Source organism: Oryx dammah, unplaced genomic scaffold (genome assembly GCF_014754425.2).
Source record: "Oryx dammah isolate SB20612 unplaced genomic scaffold, SCBI_Odam_1.1 HiC_scaffold_25, whole genome shotgun sequence".
In the NCBI taxonomy this organism is placed as follows: domain Eukaryota; kingdom Metazoa; phylum Chordata; class Mammalia; order Artiodactyla; family Bovidae; genus Oryx; species Oryx dammah.
The window spans coordinates 62,654,803-62,678,466 of NW_024070209.1; the positions used below are offsets into that span (position 1 = coordinate 62,654,803).

The following is a 23,664-nucleotide window of genomic DNA, read 5'->3' on the forward strand; positions in this document are numbered from 1 at the left end:
TTTGGTCACCTCACATGAATGGAATCATACAATGTGACCTTCTGTGTTTGGCTTCTTTCACTCAGCATAAACTTTTCAAGGTTCAGCCTTTTTTGTTTTATACATACACACACACACACACACACACACACACACACAATTAATCTATTTTATTTTTGGCTGTGCTGGGTCTGGTTTTTCTCTGGTTGTGGTGAGTGGAGGCTATTCTCTAGTTGAAGTGCATGAGGGTATTCTCTTTGCAGAGGCTTCTCTTGTTGCAGAACACAGGCTCAGTACTTGTGGTGCATGGGCTTAGTTGCTCCACAGCATGTGGGATCTTCCTGGACCAGGGATTGAACCTGTCTCTCCTGCACTGGCAGATTCTTTACCACTGAGCCACCAGGGAAGCCCCAGCCATGTTACAGCATGAATCAGTACCTCATTCCTTTTCACGGCTGAAAAACAGCACACTGTATGGATATCCTACATTTTGTTTATCAGTTCATGGACATTTGGGTGGTTTCTACATTTTAGCTATTTTATCAATAGTGCTGCTATGGACATTTGTGTACAAGTTTTTGTGTGAACAATGTTTAACCCAAGGCTAAACTTTTTTAAATTACACCTGTTTTTTCCCTCAAGTACCTACTACAATTATTTTACTCATAATGAAAACAAAATTCAGTTTTTTTTAAGTGAAAATATATGTAAACGGAGAGATCACACTTTCACCACGTAACCCCACTGTACAATCATCAGGCATAAAGCACCACCCAGGAAGTATTCTGCTAACAAAGATGGATTTAGGCTCAATCAAGCCTAAATCTATTAAGAGTAGCACTGTTAAAAAGAACTTTCTTTGATTGTCAATACAGTAGCCAGTAGCTCCATGTGGCTAGTGAGAACAAGGAACTGAATTTTTTATTCCATTCAATTTTATTTAAATTTAAATAATCACAAGGGCCTAGTAACTACCATGATGATATATAAAGCACTGCTCTGGGGCTTACTTCCAATTACAGAAAACAGGAAACCAGGAGCGACAAGTTTAAAGACACCACAGAGAAGCAAATTGACAAACCTAAAATGCTGGACAATTTATAGGACAACTGCCCCAGTTTCTGCAAAAAGAAACTGACATGAAAAATACATAAATAAAAAAGGAGGAGGTGGGAAGTGGGAAGTTGGAAAAACTCAGCAAAACAACGAAATGAAAGTATGAACCATGGGTTTTTTAAAAAATTGAAGGATGGTTGCTTTACAATGTTGTTAATTTCTGCTATAGAGCAAAGTGATTCAGTTATACATATACAGACGTTTTTTCATATTCTTTGCCATTATGGTTTATCACAGGAAACTCAACAGTTCCCTGTGCTATACAGCAGGACCTTGTTTTTCCATTCTATATATAAAAGTTTGCATTTGCTAACCCCAAACTCCCACTCCCATCCCTCTCCATCCTCCCCTCCCCACCGCTGGCAACCCCAAGTCTGTTCCCTACGTCAATAAGTCTGTGTGAACCATGTTTTGAATTGTGATTCAAACTAACACCACACTTCTTAAGATAACCAAGAACATTTATTTTGTAAGTCAACAAATGTTTTTCATATGATAGTGTATGAGTGTCACTCAGTCGTGTCTGACTCTGCAATGCCAAGGACTGTAGCCTGCCAGACTCCTCTGTCCATGGGATTCTCCAGGCAAGAATACTGGAGTGGGTTGCCATTTCCTTCTTCAGGGGATCTTCCCAACCTAGGGATCGAACTCAGATCCCCTGCACTGCAGGCAGATTCTTTACCATGTGAGATCAGGGAAACCCTATATTCAATACAGTATGCAAGGGGAAATGACACATTTGGGATTTTTATTTGTAGCACTCCAACAAAAGGAGAAAAAGGACTACATGAAACGAGTGTGGCCAAGTCTTGATAATGCTGAATCAGATGTGTACATGACACTGAGACAAAGATGGCTAAAGACAACTGTAAAGTGTGATCAGAGTTCCAAGTGGCGAGAGACAGCTATGTTGACTTATCCTCCACATATATTCACATTTCGGTATAAACAGAATCACTGGCTAAAAGGATATTTTTGAAGCATTGAATACAATTTGACAAAATACTCATCATTATTAGATAGTCATTTCTTAAATTTAAATTGTCAAGTAAGTATCACGTACTATAGAAAATGGATAGAGAACAACATTCAGCACTAGAACATGCCAGGTGCTTTGTTAGAAAAACTTATAAATCTTGTTATTAACAGTATTCTTATATACCCCTAAATAACCCTTACTTGCATGCCTCTGAGCCACTGAACCTGCCATTTCAACTGTCCAAATTTTCAGTATCTCTTTCTCCCCACTCCCAAGCTTTATCCCCCTAGCTCCCTAGCCCGTGGGCAAGTTGCCAATTTTTATCCATTTTTCAAATTTGAGCTCAGGCAACAGTGATTGTCCAAACATTCCCCAATTCCTTGGCCAGTAGTTAAAGAGATTCTTCCCTCTGTGCTCTCAAAGCTTATTATACATTTCTTAATCATACTTTTTACAGCTTGAATCTATTTTAGGGATCTGAGAATCAGTATTTTAAAAATGCTTCCTGGCTGATTCTGTGTAGGTAATACTGAAAACCTATGACTTAGGTCTATAGGAACCTGGAAAGGATTTTCTTTGAAACACAAATACCTCAGGCTACAGCCATCTTCCTCAAGAAATGCTAGCTTCTTCCCACCTGCCCAGATTACTGATTTAATACTAGGAATTAATTTTAATACTTGTCACTTTAATAAATACTAATTTTGGCAGTAAAGAATCAGCCTGTAATGCAGGAGACCTGGCTCGATCCCTGGTTAGATTCTCTGGAAAAGGGTATGGCAACCCGCTCCAGTATTCTGGACTGGAGAATTCCATGGACAGAGGAGCCTGGTGGGCTACAGTCCATGGGGTCACAAAGAGTTGGACACGGCTGAGCAGCTAAACAAAAAAAATTTTTAAGCCCTTTAATTACAAATAAAACTGAACATTTTTTCATATTTACGGGCAATTTGTATTTCTCCTTTTGTAAACTGCCAACTCATGCATTCATTCTTATTTCCATTCGGACAAATACCCTTTCCTCATTAGTGTATAAGTGTGCTTTATATACTGAGACTATCACCTCTTCCTCCAAATACTTTTTGCTAGGACCTTTTGTTTTCTAACATTATGTGTCAACATTAATTTTAATGCAATCAAATTTAACAGTCCTTTCTTTCCTGATTTTTTTCCTGTTAGAAAATACTTTCACATATGATTAAAGAGCCACCTAGGTTTTATTCTGGTACTTACATGGTCTTATTTTCAAATTATTATATATAATGAATACACATGAGACTTATTAATATCTCATCAGAAAAGTAATGTTAAGTATTGAGATGCTGTCAAGCTTGCAGTGGTGGATTTTAAATTTTTTTAAATTCTAATTTTCCCTTGAAAAGCTTGAAGTTATTATAGGCAACAAATGGTATCAGGTATTTTCCTTGAAGTGACAAGTCTGTTCATCTGATAAAATGTATACCCAATACTTGGTTCTAGATAAATATAGCCTGTTAGTTGTTCTTTCAAGTTAAAAAAAAAAAGTTCAATGAAAAAAGCAGCTAGTTTAGCTCATAATGGAAACAACTATACAAATGCTTTTCTCTCCCTTAAGACAACCAACACATTCCAGTCTTCAGTAAAACTGTTTTATGTGTACTCATTTTTTCACACAGAATATTTAAAAACACTCAACAAGGATAAAAATCTTTAAAAATTAATAAGTGTCCATCAACAGATGAATGGATAAAGGAGATATAGACATACATATATACATACCATGGAATACTAGTCAGGCATAAAAAATAAAAATTCGACATTTGCAACAACATGGATGGACTCGAGAGGGTATTATGATAACTAAGTCAGAGTGAGAAAGACAAATACTGTATGGTATCACTTATATCTGGATTCTAAAAAAAACCCACACACAAGCTAATGACTATAACAAAAAAAGAAACAGACTCACAGATTTGAGAACAAGCTAGTGGTTTTTGGCAGGGAGAGGGGAAGGAGGAGGAGAAAGAGAGGGGTAAGGGATTAAGAGGTACAAACTACTATGTATAATGCAGAAAGTCACAAGGGCACACTGTACAGCACAGGGGGTACAGCCAGCATCCTATAGTAATAAGTGGAATATAACCTTTAAAAATTGTGGCTCACTATATTGTACATCTAACAGCTATATAACACAGAACATCAAATACACCTCAATTTTTAAAAGTATGAAAAAAATTCATCATTTTTCCTGTTTCATCAAAGACACGCTTAAGTGATAATGGTGTTTTTTTCCTCCCCTATGAGCAAACAGAGGTAAACACCATGACTATGAGCATAATCTGGGGCTTAGCATTACTTCAGTTCAGTTCAGTTGCTCAGTCGTGTCCGACTCTTTGTGATCAACATAGGACTAATAAGGCACTTGCAGTTTTACCTACCATTGCTTTTGCACCATCAGGGCAAAGATCAACAGAGTGAAAAAAGGCAAATGTCTTTTGTCTTAGTACAATTACTAGGTAATTATTTATTCAGTAAATACTAATGATTTCGTGTTATTAGGAAGTAGTTTTTGATCTCATGGACTCCAGGAGGGTCTTGATAATCCCCACTGGTTCACATCTTAAGAAGCAATGATCAAGACAGTGAGAAGGAAAACATGTTAAATTTGAAGGCAGTTCATAAACACTATGAACAAGTCCGTGCATTTTATTTATTAAGCTGAAAGTTATTATTATTTATCAGTCTGTAAATTTAAATGACAACGACGCCACTGTCAAAAAAATAAATAGTCTGTACCAGGCCCTGCTTTTTCTTTTTATTCTACTAAAGTTTTACTTGAAGATTTGTCTTCCATCAAGTCACTTTCAACACAAACCTACCATTTTTTCCCTTACTCATTATTTATGTTGGAATGAAACATTGTTTGACCTCCAAGGAGAGTATCAGACACTTTGAGTTTATATCCACAGCTTTCCTGAATTTCTTTTAGGAACAACAGTATTTCCTCTATTTAAAGAGTATAGATATCACTGGGAATGTGTATTTGGAGGCTTCACATATAAAATTCTGGAAGAATATCCTGAATAAAACAGTTTTATCTTTTGTCTACCCAGAAAATATACACAGCATTAATTCCTTTAAAATCATTTTTGATTTCAACTTACTGCAAACCTAAGAAGAAGGCAAGACTTTCCAACCCCAGAGTCGCCAATCAGAAGTAACTTGAATAAATAATCACTGCAAAGAGAAAAAGAAAATCACATTAATAAAAAGCATATTGTATTGTAAGTTCTACAACAACAAAAATATAGCCAAGACTAATAGCTCACTGAGGAAGACTACAGCTTGTGAAAAGCCCATGGACACCCCAACAGAAGCCCAAACTCCAAGAAACAGCAGTTTGGGGCCCTTTTGATCAATCACTGAACATGACAGAATTATGTAAAAGTAAGATAGACAATGCCACCCATATCTCTAACATCACTGAACTTCCACGTCCAAGCAACGAATGAAAGGAAACATAAGTGATATGCATTCTTGGAAGAGTCCAACAGACTTTCGCTAGAAAAATCCCACTCTTCTGCAATATTAGAATATAGGGAGTTAAAGTTTCATTTGTTTTTGCCAGTGAAACAAACAAATCTCTCCTTCAACTTCAAATCTCAAATCCTTATTTCATAGCAATCCTCCAACAAAGGGCTTTTATGATCCTTCCCTAGCATCCACCTGGAATTCTCCTCTTTTATTTTAAACTAGAGATACAATAAAAACAAGGAGGCTGTTTGTGTAAATGCACAACTTTGCCAACATTCTAAGCTTGTATTAAAGCATACTTCAGAATACACTGGGGAAAAAAAAAAAAAACCACTGAAAGCTAGGCTATGTTTATGTACATTTACCATCACTGAGACTATCTCAAAAATTATCTCCAGGGAGCCTTTCATAAATCTCAAGACAACAGTCAGCCCATGGTCAAAGGAACCACTCATAGATTCTATTCTTCCCAACTCTGACCAGTTCTGTAAGTTCTTTTAAAGAAATTTCAAAATGACAAAAAATCCAGAATTTACAGATTTTTTTCAGAAGACATACAGGATTCTTAAATTTCTTCCCTGTGACTTAAGTTTTTATAAAATGCTATCCACTTGAAATGAAACCCAAATATCACTTGCAAATGAAATGTAGATTACAAGTGTATTTACATGTAAGCAAGATGTTTGGGCATGATTATCTCTGGGATTATTAATCAACTGTTTACCGAGATCTATAACTCCAGGGGGGCTTTCCTAGTAAAGAATCTGCCTGCAATGCAGGAGACCTCAGGTCAATCCCTGGGTTTAGATCCCCTGGAGATGGGAACAGCAACCCACTCCAGTCTTCCTGCCTGGTAGGCTGCAGTCCATGGGATCAAAACAGTGGGACATGACTGAGAGACTCACACTTCCACTTTCACCGACGTTTATACAGTGATAAGTATTAAAACTTTTAGATTTCTGGGACTTCTCGGGTGATCCAGTATTTAAGAGTCCACCTTGCAATGGGGGGACATAGGTTTGATTCCTGGTTGGGGAACTAAGATCCCACATGCTGCAGAGCAACGAAGTCAGAGTGCCGCAACTACCCAAGTGCACATACCATAACTAGAGACTGAGCCACAAGGACCAGTCCCGCAGGCCGCCAACTAAGGCCCAATGCAGCCGACTAAATTTAAGAAATATTTAAAACAAACAAAAACACATAGCTTTCTAGTTCACCAAGTTACTGTAGTACACTTATTGTCCCTAATTATACCAAAAAGGAGAAAAATTTTTTTAAATCCTGCCCTAGTAAATGGCAAAATAAAGGGCACAGAAGGTAATAAGCTTTTAAAATAAGTGATTAAGAAGGGCTGATTGAAACACAGGATGAACTTAATAACACCCTTTCCCATTTGAGAGCCTAAAGAATAAAAGGGGATAGTAGGGATAGGTATTATAAAAATTTACCCTTAATAAATTATTAATACCTAATACCAAACAACTTCTATTAGTCAGTACATTTGCTGACTGGCTTCAGTACTATTGATACCTTTCTCTTTAATTAGACCAAATGAATTCTTAAGAATGATGAACACTGAACATTAGCAATGAGTATCTTACAAGTTTACATTTCAGTTAGCAAGAGAAATCACAGCACCAACACAACTACAGTTACTTTGTTTTTAACAGAAATTATGACACAGCAAATGCCCTGAATTTACCAATTTTCCTGAGCACAGTGCCAGGTATCCAGTAAACACTCAATAAACATGCCCTGAATCAGTGGTACTGGTAAAGGACAGCAATGGGCTATAGATGTTGCCTGTGATGTCACTAATTACCATAAAGATCAATTTTTCTCTTCCAGAATAACCATAAGGTTGGAGAAAAACATGAATGCTTCCTAACTGTGTTACAAGTTACATTATGGTTTCAAAGAAATTAGTAGTCAATTTTTTAAAACTACCTTTTTCAATTATCACATTCTTTTTAAATTTCACAAACAGCATTATTTTGAAACATCATTTATGTGTTTCTGATAATTTAAAGCCCAGAGCCATTATAAATAATATAAAGAGTTGAGCACTGTGCTTCACAATGAGTCTTGCTAAAGAAGCCTATTTTTTTCTCTCCCAAACCATCAGTTCCACTAACGTGACAAGACACATGGAAAGGAACAGCAAACAAAATCAACCAACAAATTTCTTGCCTTATCGAATTTAGACACCAAGAGACTATGATCAACAGCACATTACCTGCATAGGAACGTTTTAAATTACCTACTCCTGTAGTAGCTTATTTCTAAACTATTAATAAACACGAAGTATGATAACTCAGACTTGAGATCACTTAAAGAGATTTCTGTAACTATAATTTACAGAACAGAACAAGTAATAATGTTGATAGGAAATATGCGAATCTAAAGTTAGAAAGCTCAAGATCAGTTCTGGTACAGAGCCAAGGATAATTTAACAAAATGTATCTTTCTTTTATTCTCAAGAATTTGAATTAAGTTTTCAGTCTGCAATACCATTCTGACTTATGTGAAAAACCGAATTCTATCAGTTGAGAAATTTTTGTACAAGAAATCTTTACATATTACAGTACAACTATAATCGCCACTTTCCTAAACTAGATTGTTTCAGTGAATTCTATCTACTGTTTTCAATCAAAACTTCCTCTAGTCTTTTTCATGTCTAATTTACAATGACAATGATACTTCATACCTTCTCCCCATAGTAGTCTGGAGTCTGTTTTTCCTCACTCTGATGTTTAACATATCTGTCTGTGTGATGGTAAACTGACTTACTCATCCAAAATATAATATTGTGCCTTTAACAAAGCACTGTATCAAGAGTTCAGAGAACATTTTCATTTTGTGTTTTTAATCAGGTCTCTCTCATTGTGAGTAACAGCTAAGGAATAGTCATTCTTGAGTAACATTTTGGGCAAAATGCCAGAGAAAAAAATCTACAGGAACATGGCATGTTAAAAGGACTGATAGCAAACCTCAAAGGCCAAGGCAAGAATTTGAGCCACAGAGTAAACAATCATGTACTGGATTATAACCCCCAAAATGAAACAAATATCCATGAGTCCCTAAGGGTACAAGGATTAAGAGGAGAGAAGGGACAACTCTTCCTTACATGAGGATTCCAAATAATACATGTAGAAGGAACAAGAGAAGTAGAAAATCACTAGTAGATTCACTGCTGCAGACAAGATCCACTGCTGAATGCTAAAATTAGTGGGTGAAACTTCAAGGAGAGTTAAGATATCTGCATGACCTCAAAATACGCCCCCCACCTCAAACGTTTATTACTGCAGTGGTTTTAACACAGGCCCACAAATCCGCTGCACACTCCTCCCTCCAGGAGATGGGGCCTCTTTAGCTCCCTTCCCCTGAGGGTGTATTGGTTCTTAATGACTGGGGGGGTGGGTTGGGGGGGGGTGTTTGTGTGGGATGTCCGACTCTTTGCGACCCCACGGACTGTGTGTGTGTGTGTGTGTCTGTGTGTGATGTCCGACTCTTTGCGACCCCACGGACTATAGCCCACCAGGCTTCTCTGTCCATGGAATTCTCCAGTCCAGAATACTGGAGTGGGTTGCCAGTCCCCTTCCTAACCCTCAGGAATAGAGCCCTGGTCTTCTGCATGGCAGGCAGATTCTTTACCGTTTACAGGGAAGTCTCACCTCTATGGCACCTCTTCCCAAATCTATAACCCCATCTAATCAAAAGAAAACATCAGACAAATGCAAATTGAGGGAAATTTACAAAATACCTAAGCTCTTCAAAACTGTCAAGATAATTAAAAACTACACTAAGAAACTCAGATGAAGGAGGCTAATATGATATAATAATTAAATACAACATGGTCTCTTGGATTAGGTTCTGGAACAGAAAATGACATTACTGCAAAAACTGGAGAAACTAAAATAAAAGTCTATAGTTTAGTTCAGTTTACCCATGTTAATTTCTTAATTCTGATAAATGTACCATGGTATATAAGATGCTAACATTAGGGGAAGTTGGACAAAGGGCATACAGGAATTCTCTGTACTACTTTTACAATTCTTCTGTGAATCTAAATTTACTTCAAAATAAAAAGATTTTAGAAAAACAAACTATGAGAACATTAATGAAACAGGTATAATCTCATTGAAAAAAGCTAGCTCCTGATATTTTTTAAATGTGAGAGATATACTTTGTGTTTTCTTGAGTTAAATCAACAATCATAAATCATGGTAGAATCTGTAAAATAAAAACTTTGCTTTTGAGGCACAAGTATTTTTTCAGAAAATTACTGCAAAGTGGAGATAATTCAGTGAGAAAGTAAGACAGTTAAGACTGACAAAGATTAAGACTGCATGGAAGAGGGGCAGATTCAGCCTTTTAACAATTGGATGGTGGGATGCCAAAGGCAACAGCAAGTGAAAAATTATTTTTGTTATCAGTTTCTCCTTAGGTCAACTCATGGTCTACTTTTTCAATACTGCAGACCCTTTATTTCCATTATTTATGATCTGAACATAATCTTAATACCCATGCCATTTTTGCATGTAAGCATTAATACTTTCCATACCTTAAAAAAAAAATCACTATTGTGAGAGCATGAAAACAATATTTTTAAAAAGTAACTTAAACCCATTTCTATTAAAAATTCTATTTAGATAAAATGTTTTCCTTTTTATGAGGTTACCAAACTGCATACATAAAAGAGGAAGCAGGAGATGAAACTGCTTGTTGCTCAATCTAAAATACCACTCAGAATTCCATTATATCAAGAGACTATTACATGATATACTATTACGTAAAAAGATTATAGAACATCTTTGTCCAGTATAACCCATTATTGTTAAAAAACAATTTGTACACACATAAAAAGATTTGGGGAAAGAAGCAGACACTTCTAAACTGTATGATTATACTTGTCTTCTCTTTCTATTTTTTAAAATGTCTGCAATCACAGTTATTACTTTTCTAACCAGAAAAAAAAAATGCTATTTGAGAAGAGGAAAAAATTTTAATCAATGGCTTATTCAGTGACTACACAATCTAATGAGTTCTTTCAGCATACCTGCCCTAACACAAATGACACCTAAGTAGGCAGAGTAGGTCAAGGCTGGAAGCAGGTAGCATTGGCACACTCCCAATATAAGCAACAAAGATATGAATCAACTTTTTGGATTAAATAAAAATAAACATTTTTTATCTTCTTTATGAAATAAAATTTGGATTATCACATACAGTTCACCTGTCAATGAAAATGTTACAAAAGAAAGTTGACTGACATTAACACAACTTTCAACATACACTTTGGAAACACACCAAGGAAGACAAGACAAAAGTAAACAGTGGAGAATTATATAATTGTTTTTATCCAAACAGTACACCCCAAAACACAAATTTCAAAATGTCAGCTCTAAGTATACCTTAGAAAAGACCAGCTATTTTACAAAGTTAAACGGAACCTGTAATTTCTTCTCTTTCACCTAGAACAAGTTCACCTGCATGACATGAAACATGTAGTTTTATCTTTTTATAAAATCATACTTGAAAACAGCCTAAAACTAAGCTCATATAACAAATTTAAAACAAGAGTCATGATTATGAGATTATGATATAGTGGGCCCAACAAATTTTAATTCTTCTTTAAACTACACACTAGCCTATTAGCGTTTGGAGTTTAAAACGATTAAGAAAACTTTGGAGCTGCAATAATTGTGCATGACATCAACTCTTCTTTACTCACTTTAACTATGCGCCACAGAACACAATTCAAAATTGATCATTAGGCTAGAGAAAAGAGGTAAGAACTTTTTCATATGCTTCAATTGTATTGTTTGAATTTTATAGAGCACATATTACTTTTCTGATTAAATTAATAAAAACTAAATAAACCTTCAGTAATAGCCAAAAGCAAACTGTTAGTAAAAATAAACAATTAAGATCTGAGAGGGCAACAGTCTTTCCTTCATATTTAAAAAAGTTGCCAAGCAATTAAAAAAAAAAAAAAAAACTCTCCCCACAATTGACCACTAAAACCACAATTAAATAAAATATATTTAGAGACAATAGATTGATTTTCAAGGTTCCATTTTAGGCTCTGTTTAAAGGTGTTCCAAAAACCCAAAGGTGGAATTCTGAAAATGAGAGAAACTTTGGTTGATTGGAAGTAGTAAGCCATACAAGAGGACAAAAGAGTAAATGGTCTTAAAATGCATTTAACGGCAAACATTTGCTGAAAAACACACCAAGTGTCCACTACCTCCTTACCTTTCAAAGCCTGCATGGGTTTTAGAGCTGGAAAGACCTGTATTTGAATTCAGGCTCCATCAAATACTAGCTACAAAATCTTAAGGCAAGGTACTCACCTATCACTATGTTGCTCTATTTCTTTATCTGTAAAAAGATTCAATTAGCACACTACCACCCAATTAGAGGGCTTCCCAGGTGGCTCAGTGATAAGAATCCACCTGCCAATGCAGGAGGCACTAAAGATAAGGGTTTGATCCCTGGGTTGGGAGGATCCCCTGGAGCAAGGAAATGGCAACCTACTCCAGTACTCTTGCCTGGAAAATTCCATGGACAGAGGAGCATGGAGAGCTACAGTATATGGGGTCGAAAAGAGTCGGATACCACTGAGCACACAGGCACACACTTGAACCACCTGATTAGGCTCTGGTCAAGATTATAAATACTGCTTCTAAAATATTTAGCACAGTGTCTGGTACATTACAGGAACACAGTAAGTGGCAATTATTATTGTCCCTTCCTCCCTCCAATCCAGGATGTAACCTGATGAAAAAATTCAAGAGCTACAGACAAAAACGTTGAAGCTGTTTGTTTATCCAAAGTTTCTGTACAGATGACGTGTGACAAATTATCACAGAAGTTTACCAGTTTAATTTATATAAAGTAAAAGTGCAAAAATTATCAGGTAACGGTTATAAGTACAATGATCACAACTAGCAACACATACAACCGTAAAATGGTCTGCAGCAAATAAGCCTGCCTCTCCAGTAAAAGAAAGGCATTTTGCTTTACCTGCTTTTCTCATAGAAAAGGCTTGCATGACTTTAAGGCACCAAGTAGTCAAGAATAGTCATGAGGAAAAAAAAAAAATAGTCATGAGGGTAGAAAAACTGAAAACGGATACAATAATTAACTTCAAGTCCAGAGAAGCTCTAAAGATCAACCGAACACAAGATGTGAAGAAAGTCAAAGGCCTATTAACAATACATACCTCACAAACCCTTAACATTTTCTTAACTGAAGGATAACTGGTTTACAGAATTTTGTTGTTTTCTGTCAAAACTCAACATGAATCAGCCATAGAAGGGAGAGGATATATGTATACTTTCTTAACATTTTTAACAGACCTCTCCAATCAAGAATTTTAGACATAATTGGCCACAAAAATGCTAGTTGCCTAATTGGCTTAATTTCAAATTCCTAGAAGTTAACCACACATAGTAAACTGGAAACGGCATACCTGGACTGTAAAATCACAGGCCCTTGAGTTAAAATTCCAATTCTACTGCATTTAACTCTTCTCTGCCTCCGACTCCTGTAAAATTAGGACCCTATTTCTTCACTGGATTAGGGTAAATAATGGACGTACGTAAAATTTCTGACTAGAGGCGGGAATTCAAGTTGTTTTCTATTGATCTTAACTCAAGACTAGCTACAAGGGTTTCTGGAGCGTCCTCCTCAGTGCTGTGTTCTTCTCCAGCTAAATCAACATAACTGAAACTTTCTGTCAACAATTGAAATCCTAGGCCCCTTCTCCAATTTTTTTTGCACTATTATGCCATCCTAGTCTCTACCAAAAAAAAAAAAAATCACAAGATTTAATTTGTGCTAATACTGTTAAATTGATTATGCTTGCTTAAGTTTGAGTCATCTTAACTAACTGGTAAGCATCTGGGAGCAAAGTCTCTGTTGTATAATCAAAAATAGAAACCCCTCAACTCCTAGCATAGTGTGATGACAAAAGGCTGGCTGTTTTCTTTATCAAGCTTTTTCTCCAAGGAAATTAGATTTTTGCGTGTGTCTGCCCACATGCGTGTGCATGTGTACGCTCAGTGAAAGATTTTAAATATCTGTATTGAAAATTTTTTTCAAATAGACAGGTCAGTGATCCATGTTTGATGATTAAATGTGTTAGAAAAACTTTAACAAGCTCAAAAGGCATAAACGGACTGTATGAAATAAGTGGTAGTCTGAACTTAAACCTATGGTTTTCAACTCGAAATGCTGGCTTAGTTTTTTTTTCGCCGATTTCTCACCAATTCCCTTGATATATTTTACACTCTCAGATGATAATAAAGTCAGTATATAAGTCCCACTTTATATATAAAAAACCTATCAGAATGACTTCAAGCCATCTATGAACCAGCACACAGAACCTGAACACATATAAAGCGTAACTTACTGCTTAAACTAACTTACAACATTTGTTTTAGTAGAGAGTAAGCTCAGCTCAAAACAGCTTGGTAAATTTTGGAGTTCTGACTTCATTAGCTTTAGTAAGTGATGAACCCAATTGTGCTTTATGAGGACAAATGCCACCCACCAACCTATAAATTAAGCACTAAATAATAATTTGACAAAGTTGCTTAAACTATCCTTTTATAAATTTAACTATTTCTATAAATCCCATATAATTCAATTAAGAATATATTACATATTACTCTGATCTAGGCATTTACCCTAATTACATCCATATGAATTTTACGGCAATAAAGATAACTGCAGAGATGACATTGTTGTTCATGTGAACACTAATGCTGTTTGAACTTAGTGTGTCTTTGTTTCAAGAATCTTGGAAACACTTCATCTATCAGTAACTTAATGAGAAATAAACAGGTAAACATTTTAATAAAAGGAGAAGAAAAGAAAAGCACAGGCTAGGTCATCAAAATAAGCCATACCCCAACAAATCTCACATTTTGAAATTAGTTCAAGATCCCAGATTTAAAGATAAAATCTGTCCCCCTTGGGTTTCTACATTTCAAAAGAATGGCAGTGAAAATTCTCTTTTCTGTTTTCAATCTTCTACATCAGGCATTTATAACTTGAGGTTCATGAATACGCTCAGGGAATGTGAACAGCTTGCAACTTTATGCAGAAGGCTATGAGTATGTATATACATAGGCAACAGATCCATAGTGTTTATCAAATATTTCCAAGGGTACATGACCATAAATGGGTTAAGAATAACTGCCCTAAATGGGCAGAGCAGCAAGTACAAGTAGTAATTCCATTTAAGTACTATTGTTATTCAAAGAAAATACCGTCAGACACGTTAAATTCATCACTGTCCTGGAAAACTTCAATTATATAATTCAGTCAATCTCATTTGTAAAGCTCACTAGTCTGAGGTACAGAGTGCATGAAATGCCCTATGTGAAGACCCTAGCCAAGTAGCTGGCACAGAGAGTAAGTACTTGTCAATTAGTAGCTATTATTATCAAAATTAATGTTTCCAAAGAGTGGTTCTTATGAGCAAAAGTAATACTACCTGTCAAAATCTATAAACATGGAACAGAGCAAACTTAACTGGAACCTATATCAGCAACCTTGGATTTAATAAACTGACCCATCAGTCAAAAAAGTACCAAGGAAAATTTCATTTCCTACTTCTCCTTTGTACCCTATTTCTTCACATATTTAAGTAAATAAACCAACAAACATTTATTCTCTGGCTCCCTAAAGCCTCAGTATTATTTTCCCTTTAAGTATCATTACATCACTACCCTTTTATAATTTGAAACATCACAGGGTGGGTCCAAGGAATAGCCAAGTCTTCGGTTTTCTTCCCTGAATTCTATTCCTGATATCAAAGAAGCAATCTCTCCTCAGCCCCACCTTCTACAAGAAAACAGTGGAAAAGTCTGACTGTTCTGCTCTCCCAGAGCAGGGCGGGGAGGTGGTCATTTTGTCTAACTCTTACTAAAACTTCAAAATGCAGTTCAGACGAACAGTGGTAAAAAGCAGGAAAGTCAACACATCTAAGATATCCCAGGCACTGGCATCCTACACCCATTTCTAGTTTCTCTTCATCTTTTTATTTTGCAAATTAAAAAAAAAAATCTCAGAATCTTAAAAAGCATTTTATTTAACCCCATTTTCATACATTAGGAAAGAGACAAGAATAGGTAACAGCAAAAGGAAGCTCTTAACTATCAAAAATGAAACTATTACAACTACAAGTGGTAAAACCATCATATTTGTAGTCAGAAGTTGCCAAGGAGAGCAAAAAACACATACACAGCCAAAGGATTGCTGATAGGATATGAATATAACAAGAGGTTAAGCACTTGTTACATCACTTAAAGAAAAATCACTTATTGCTTCTAGAACAAAAATTGAAATACTAAAGAAATAAAATTACTCACAAAGCAAAATTCTCTTTAAAAGTCAACAGTTGGCAAGAGAACACCTGATTCTAAAGCTCTTCTATCTTAAAAAAAAAAAAAAAAAAAACTGAATATGTAAGACACTGTCAACATCCTATACTTTAACCTATTCATGATGAAAAGGAGAAGAAATTTTAAATATAAAATTTCAGTTTCTTTAAACGATCCTACAAGATCATCCACTCACACCAAACTCGTAAGATGCATTTTGTGGAAAGTCTACATAGCTACTGGCAATTTACACTATGCAGAGAAATTACATACACTGATTCTCTACAGACATTAAAGAGTCATATTCTGGACAGTGAGAATACTTCTTTAAACTTCTTTGAATTTCCCAAATCACTACTAACACCATCAAAAAGTCATCAAAACAACCAACAAAAATAAAACCTATTTTTAGTTGGTTTCTGCTTTTCTAATAAAAAAAATTTAACTAAAAATTATGTAAAAGGCAGTAATGATGTATTTATCAATGAAATTACACTGTTAGCCAGATAACAGAACTGATTAACTTGTTTTTACTTTCAAATCCTTAAATTAAAAGATAGACTTTTCAAAGCATAGCACTGGCAAAAAAAAAAAAAGTCAAATGTTCCTTGAATCCACCATGACACAAAACAAAGTTTAGGAGACTGATTAAAATAATGCCATAAATATGTTAAAATGTAAAAAAACAGGGTTTAAAATTTTTTTTTCTTTTACAAATTTTTCTGCAATGAACTAGTTGATCCAGGGACTACCCTGGTGGTTCAGTGGATAAGAATCCACCTGCCAATGCAGGAGACATGGGTTCCATCCCTGCTGCAGGAAGATTCCACATATGGTGGAGCAACTGAGCCCTCTGGACTGAAGCCTGCAGGCTCTAGGGCCCATGAGCCACAACGAATGAGTTCCTGTGCCACAGCTCTGCAACAAGAGAAGCCACCACAATGAGAAGCAAGGGCACCCAAACTAGAGCAGCCACCCCTCGCTGCAACTAGAGAAAGCCCTCGTGCAGCAACAAAGACTAAGAGCAGCCAAAAATATATAAATAAAGAAGTATATACATGTCCAAAAAAATGTGATCTTAAAAAAAAAAAAAACTAGCCAATCCAAAGACACTACCACATATAGGTCTTCTGACTGGAGTTAACTGGTTGAGATAGGTACACGTATTTCATTCTTAACATACTCCTTATAGATGAAGCAGCCAAAATGATTTTGACACTAAAAAGAAAAAAAATCCAACAGAAGCTAGTGGATTAGGAAAAATGCTTCTGGTATGAGAATAATGTTAAGCATTTCTTAACCAGTGTGCTGAAATAATCACTGCCTGCTTCACCTCCTAGCTCAGGAAAATTAAAATCTTTCTTCAAATCTCCAGAAGAAAAAGAAAAGAGCTTTGATGCTTTCCATCTACTTTTTCCACTGCTCAGACTCCACTCTAGTTGCATTTTGTTTTTGTTTGTAGTATTTGAAGTTCAAATGAGTCAGTCATTACCCTTAATTTCTGCTAATAAAGATAACCCAGGACCATTTCTCCCAAATCAGCCAAATAACATGGAAAGTAGTCAAAGAAAAAGCTTCAAATTTAATCATTAATGGACATATTTCTTATTCTCCTCACTCCCAAACCAAAAACTTACAACTTAAAGATTATAAAATAAAAGCATTTAGTAATAAAGCTACCAACAGGTAATCGTATCAACCTACACAAATCTAAAATCTTGTTCATTCTGAGAGAACCAAACTTTTGTCAAGAACACATTTTATTACCAAATTCAGCAGCACCCATACAGCAGATTTTAAAAGTTTCTATAAGAACATGACAAACCAAAACAAGGAACATCTGGGGTGCACCTGTAAATATTCCCTTGTATACTATTGTTTCAAATTAGCATATAAAGTGTACACTATAATACATGTGTATTATATAATGCACTATATTGTACCTGGCATATTATAAGTGGCCATAAATGTTAGCTATTAGGGTAACACTGTAGAATCATAAAAGGCACTCATCCATTAAAAGTTTTAACTTAATAAAAAAAAAAACCCTTGATTTTAAAGTTTAGAACATGGTTTTAAAGCAAATGGGCTTGTGTCTGCATGATTAAATTCTAAGAATTTCCTTCTTTTCTCTAGTTCCCAATTTTTCTCTAATTACTTTAATGATGCTAATAAACTTGATTAAAGACAAGAAGAAATTGCTCAAGTCAGATTCTAAAAATCTGCTTGCTGGTTGCCCTTGTGACCTTTCATAATAAAATACCACCTCTTCTCACCTTAAGTACTTTTCATTAGTGCTTTTCCAAAGGTTTTCCCAAGCTACTAGGTTATTTTACTTATGAGACAGCCTAGAATATAAATACAGTAGCCCAGGTACTGGCACACTCCATGCCATAAAAATATAAAAATGATTTCTGGGATTGATTCTGTTGAGGTCACTAATCTAGAACCGTCAAAATAAAGGACGGTTTGACACTCTACTTAAGAATTACTACCCCTGTCATTTATTAACCATTCTTCTTTCTTCTTCCCTCCTGAACAATTGTTCTCACTCCCTCTGCTTCTCCAAATCAAATGCTAATAACACCCTTACTGGTTTATTCTCTATAAGGTCTTCCTGAACCGTACCAGTCAACCACAACCCCACAACTTCTTTTAAAATCTTGTGGCTCCAATCCATGTCACACATCTGGAACTTGCCATATCTACTAGTATTTAACATATATAATATCTATTTTTTTATATTCCATTATAAATTCCTTGAGGATAAGGGTTATATTCCTAAATTTTACTATGACTGGAAAGCCTTATACAATGATGTACCCTGCTCTTACAAGTTTACCAAATTCTTTTACATATTCATATCCCCAATAGGAATAACCACTGTTGTCCTATTTTACAAAAGGAGAAATAAATTCAAAGTCTATACATGTAGCAAATTTAAGAAACTCCCTGAACAGAAGACAAATCTCCATAAAATGGAAAATCCATGTACTTTACTGTTGCCAGGACAACTTCTAAATTAGAGGCCTCAAGTTCAACTCTGTCCAACTATGCAAAACCAACTTTGTCCTTGGAGCTCTTGATAAAAAACTGCCAGCATAGCAAACAGGACACTATTAGAACACTATCTTCAACTTCTGAAAGTATATAAAATTTTAATAAAGTACTACAGCTTCTGTTTAGAACAGAAAGGGACATTTCAGCGTCAAACCACAGTATTACAAAAGTTGAAGTCAGAATACATTTTGCAAGAGCCATGTGACATACACATGACAGTCAGCTAAACCCATGGGTGTACCTTTTAGGGGAAATATTTAGCAGTAATTGACCAAAACAGCAAATAAACTCAACATTTAGGTCAAAGACTGATCTCTGCTTTAAAAAATTCCCCACCTCCCCCCAGATCCTTCTGACACCGAGGAGGAATACCAATTAAATCTCCTTCAATTATTCACTAATTTCAAAACACAAACTGTAGAAGGATGTTTTTAAGGGCCATTAAGGAGAACCCAACAAAGTCTTCCTAAGGAAAGAAACACCGGGTCCCAGGAAAGGTGACAGGTGTGTCCCATCTGCTGTGGTGACTTCTTGAGGAAGCAAGAAAAAGAAATGCATTAACTTTTCATGACACGTCACGAAACCTCATTCCCTATCTGCAAGCCTTCAAGTAGGTAATTCAAAACCTACAGATCTATCAAAGGGCCCATTCGTTTTTCTCGCAACTTGACGGCAAAGTCTTGCTTTTATTTGGTAAGACCACAAAGATGTCCCTAGGTTTCGTGCTAGTGTTTTCTTTTTCCCTTGACCTACACAAGGCAAAAGGACTTCGGTGTCCTCTAAAAAAAAATTTCTCACGAACGCCCAGGTTTTTCAGGAAGGCCATGGGCTCGCTGAGTTCGTAAAGAACTCCAGGAAATAACTAAAAAACAGAACTAAAATTTTTAAATCGATTCTCACCATCTACTCATTCCCCGTAATCCCACGCTGCCCTGAAAAGCATCCATATTACCTGCAACCTGGAGAGGAGGGTGGAAGAAACAGCCAACAAGCTCAAGATTTACAAGTAAAGCTGGTTTCCACCCCGAAGGTTCTGACAGCTCCGCAGAGCGCGGGCGTAGGGTCTGACAATGCCCTCTAAGAGAGTTGTCTCACCTCATCCCCACCCCTTAAAAAACTGGCCCTCCTTGAAAAGTCACTGCCTCCAAGAAAAGCTACCCCTTCCCACGGCTCCACCACCGACTCCCAGACGCCCCAACCCTCTCAGCGGACTGTCCCTACACACCGGCCCGGCACTCAGGCCAGTACTACAACCAAACCGGGTCCAGGCCCAGGCGGCTCACCCCTCCGGCCCGACCCCTCCCCTCGGGCGCCCCTCCTCCGTCAGACAATGGGCCCGACTCCCAGCCGCCAACCTCTCCTGACCCATCACCCTTACCTCACCGAGGCCGAGGCCCCTTTCTCCGCCCTCCTCGCCCCCTCTAAACCTTCCCAAGGTGGCCCACGGACCCAGCCGACGGTGCTCTCCTGCACTCACTATTCGGGATTCATGCTGGACATGTCACTGCAGCTGCCGCCGCCGCCACCGCCGCCCTTGCTGCTGCAGCCGCCGCCCTGACTCTCCGCGCCACGGGTAGTCGAAGGAGAGGAATGAGATACGCTGTTCCAGGAGAGCAAACGTCTTTACCCCACTCCGTCCCCTTAGAACACAATCAGCAGCAGCCACCACTCAGCTATCGCTTCCACCCAAAATGGCCGCCGGCGAACCAGGAAATAGGAAAGCCTTAGACCGAGGGGCCTTTACACAACCCAAAGGGCGGCCGCACCGCGTGGCATGCCGGGAAAGAGAGTTGCGAGCGCGGCTGCGGGCGCAGGGGAACCACGTGCAGGGCCAAGACCTGGACTCAGCTTCCCGCCAAGCTCCGCGCTTCTGGCGCACGCGTACTTGAGGGGCTGTCGCTCGCCCCATTCCCCCCTCTCTCAACCCCCCCTCGCTCCGCCCCTCCATGCTCCCCTCCCCGCTGACTCGCTGGCTAGGACTTCGCTCGGACTCCCCCTAGCGGATTGGCTAAGGCCGAGCGGCCCTGGTGATGTCATCAGTGAGACGTGGCAGCCGGGCGAGTCAGCGGCCCACGGGGGAGGGGGAGGGGGAGGGGGAGGGGAGGGGGCGGGGAGGGACAGAGGGCGGTGCCGGCAGCTGGCGGAAGAAGGGGGTGGGGATCCCGGGACCCTGCGGGCTGGGGAGAGAGGGGTCGGAAGCCGAGGGACCGCCTGAGAGCCTAGGTGGAGGAAAGGAGAACTAGGGGGTCTCGGCTCCTGTGTGCGTTTTGCAGGTCTGACCTGCTTCAGGCTTGAGCTTCCCCGCTGGTCCCAGGATGTCCGCTCTAAAGATGGAAGAAGACTCGAGGGGCCTCTGCGGAAAACTTTGGGTCTCTGGAAAACACGAGACCATTCTCTGTCTCACTCAACCAACGCCACTGGGCTGGTTATCCACCAGTGTTGGCACGACCATTTTATTTTTTGATTTCTTACTGTTCCCTTTCCAGCCCTGCTCTGATCACCTCAGCCTGGATATTGCAGCAGTCTCCGAGTGGGCTATCTGCCTCTGCCTCTACTCTGCCCCAAGCCATTTGCACTCCCACCCAGATTTATCTTCCTGAAACATTTCCATCTCTAACCCCACACCTTTCAGTGCCTCCGCATTGCGTGGACAGGACACAACCCTGAGCCAAACAAAAATTAGTAATCTTCCTGCCCTGGTTCCAGCCTTCGGGTTGAAATGTACTTCTTTTTAGTTGGAGCCATTCTACAAGATTGGGAAGTATAAGCGATCGTGCAGATCATTACTGTATAATGCCTGGAAACTCCAGAAGTAACATGAACACATTTAAAAAAAAAAAACATGTTAACAGCTCTTTTTAATCAGCTCAGGAATTTAAATCTCCACTGAACTTTAACATTTTATCTTGAGTTACTTAATTACAAAGGGCATGGTATAATACACTGGTCAAAGTTTATCTTCCAACTTGTTCTTAGAACCAAGAAAATTATCTCCAAAGACATTGCAAGATCACTTTAAGTTCCCATAACATCAAAATATGTTTTTGTTTCTACCTGTTTACCCACTGTACCCCTTTAGCACACAAATACAACACATGTGCTTTAGTTGACCACCCCATCAAACTGTACGCTAGAATTTCTCTTTATCATCTTGACTTCTGAAATGAATGTGATCAACACATCAGGAAAATACCCTGAATGGATCAATGATAGTCACCAAAGAGTGTATTTTATCCTAGACTCTCATCGCTTCCTGCTTATTGTGATTGCACAGAAGAAAAACTGAGAAAACCTCTGAAGAATTCATCTTGAGCCAAAGATAAAAAATTTAACCCGTTCCTGTCCTTGAAGGTATACCCATAATATTGTTGTTATTTAGTCTCTAAGTCATATCTGGCTCTTTGTGACCCTGTGGAACCCACCAAGCTCCTCTGTCCATGGGATTTCACAGGCAAAAATACTGGAGTGGGTTGCCGATTTCTATTCCAGGCGATCTTCCAGACCCAGGAATCAAACCCACATCTCCTGATTCTTTACCCCTGAGCCACCTGGCTATACTTTCTTTATTTATTTCCTTTCCCAACAAATAACCAATCACTTTTAACCTAAGTGAGAGACTAGTTGTGAGAATTAAACAAAACATTACAAAGCATATAGTACAGTGACTTTGAGGATACTTGGTAAATAGTAACTACCTTTCTCCCTGAAAGTTTTAAATATACCTGCTGTATACCAAAGACAGAACGCTTTATATCGTAGTTGTGATGTATTAATAGAATACAAGGAGCTTGGAGGCAGTGGTGCGTAGATGTTTCCCACCCCATGGTGGTGGTTTACTTGCTAAGTTGAGTCCGACTCTTGCAACCTCATGGACTATAGCCTTGCCAGGCTCCTCTGTCCATGGGATTCTCCAGGCAAGAATACTGAAGCAGGTTGCCATTTCCTCCTCCAAGGGATCTTCCAGGAGAAAGAACCAGGAATCAAACCTGGATCTCCTTCATTGTAGGCAGGTTCTTTACCAACTGAGCTACAAGGGAAACCCATACCACACCTTGTATGTCATTTACATTGACTTCCTTTCCCCAAAAGTGTCAGTTTTGCTGATTCAAACCTTAACATATTTTATTTTAATAGCTGATTGGTTTATTTTTGGCTGCATTGGATCTTATCCACGGCATGCAGGCTTCTCTAGCTGTGACACGTAGGCTCCAGAGCATGTGTGCTCAGTAGTTGCAGCACTGGGCTTAGTTACCCTGTGGCACATGGGATCATAGTTCCATGACTGGGTATTGAACCCACGTCCCCTGCATTGCAAAGCTGATTCTTAGCCACTGGACCACCAGCGGAGTCCCAATATATTTTATATGAAGTGGTTAAGAGTAGCTACTTTTATAGTTCAGATTAATAACTCAATAATTCATTAAACTAGCATGAGCTCTTTTGGTTGCCCTATTGTTAACTCTCCTAGGTCTGTATGTCCATTTGCTATTTGGCTCCTTCTTTTCTTTCTTCCTTTTTCCTTCCTTTCTTTCTTCTCCTTTTATTAAATATTTATCACCTGCTCTTGCCTGGAAAATCCCATGGACGGAGGAGCCTAGTAGGCTGCAGTCCATGGGG

At 38.0% G+C, this 23,664-nt stretch overlaps 1 protein-coding gene across 1 annotated transcript in view; it reads right to left on the minus strand.

Annotated features, from left to right (window-relative positions):
• Positions 1-20,924, minus strand: part of RAB1A (RAB1A, member RAS oncogene family) — a 29,952-nt gene extending 9,028 nt beyond the window's left edge. Inside the window, exons 1-2 of the mRNA XM_040224049.1 lie at positions 20,525-20,924; positions 5,218-5,290 (exon numbers count right to left, since the gene is read on the minus strand). Coding sequence (XP_040079983.1) covers positions 5,218-5,290; positions 20,525-20,547 — 96 coding nt within the window. The 5' untranslated portion in view covers positions 20,548-20,924. The remainder of the gene's footprint in view (positions 1-5,217; positions 5,291-20,524) is intronic.
• Between the last annotated feature and the right edge of the window lie 2,740 nt (positions 20,925-23,664).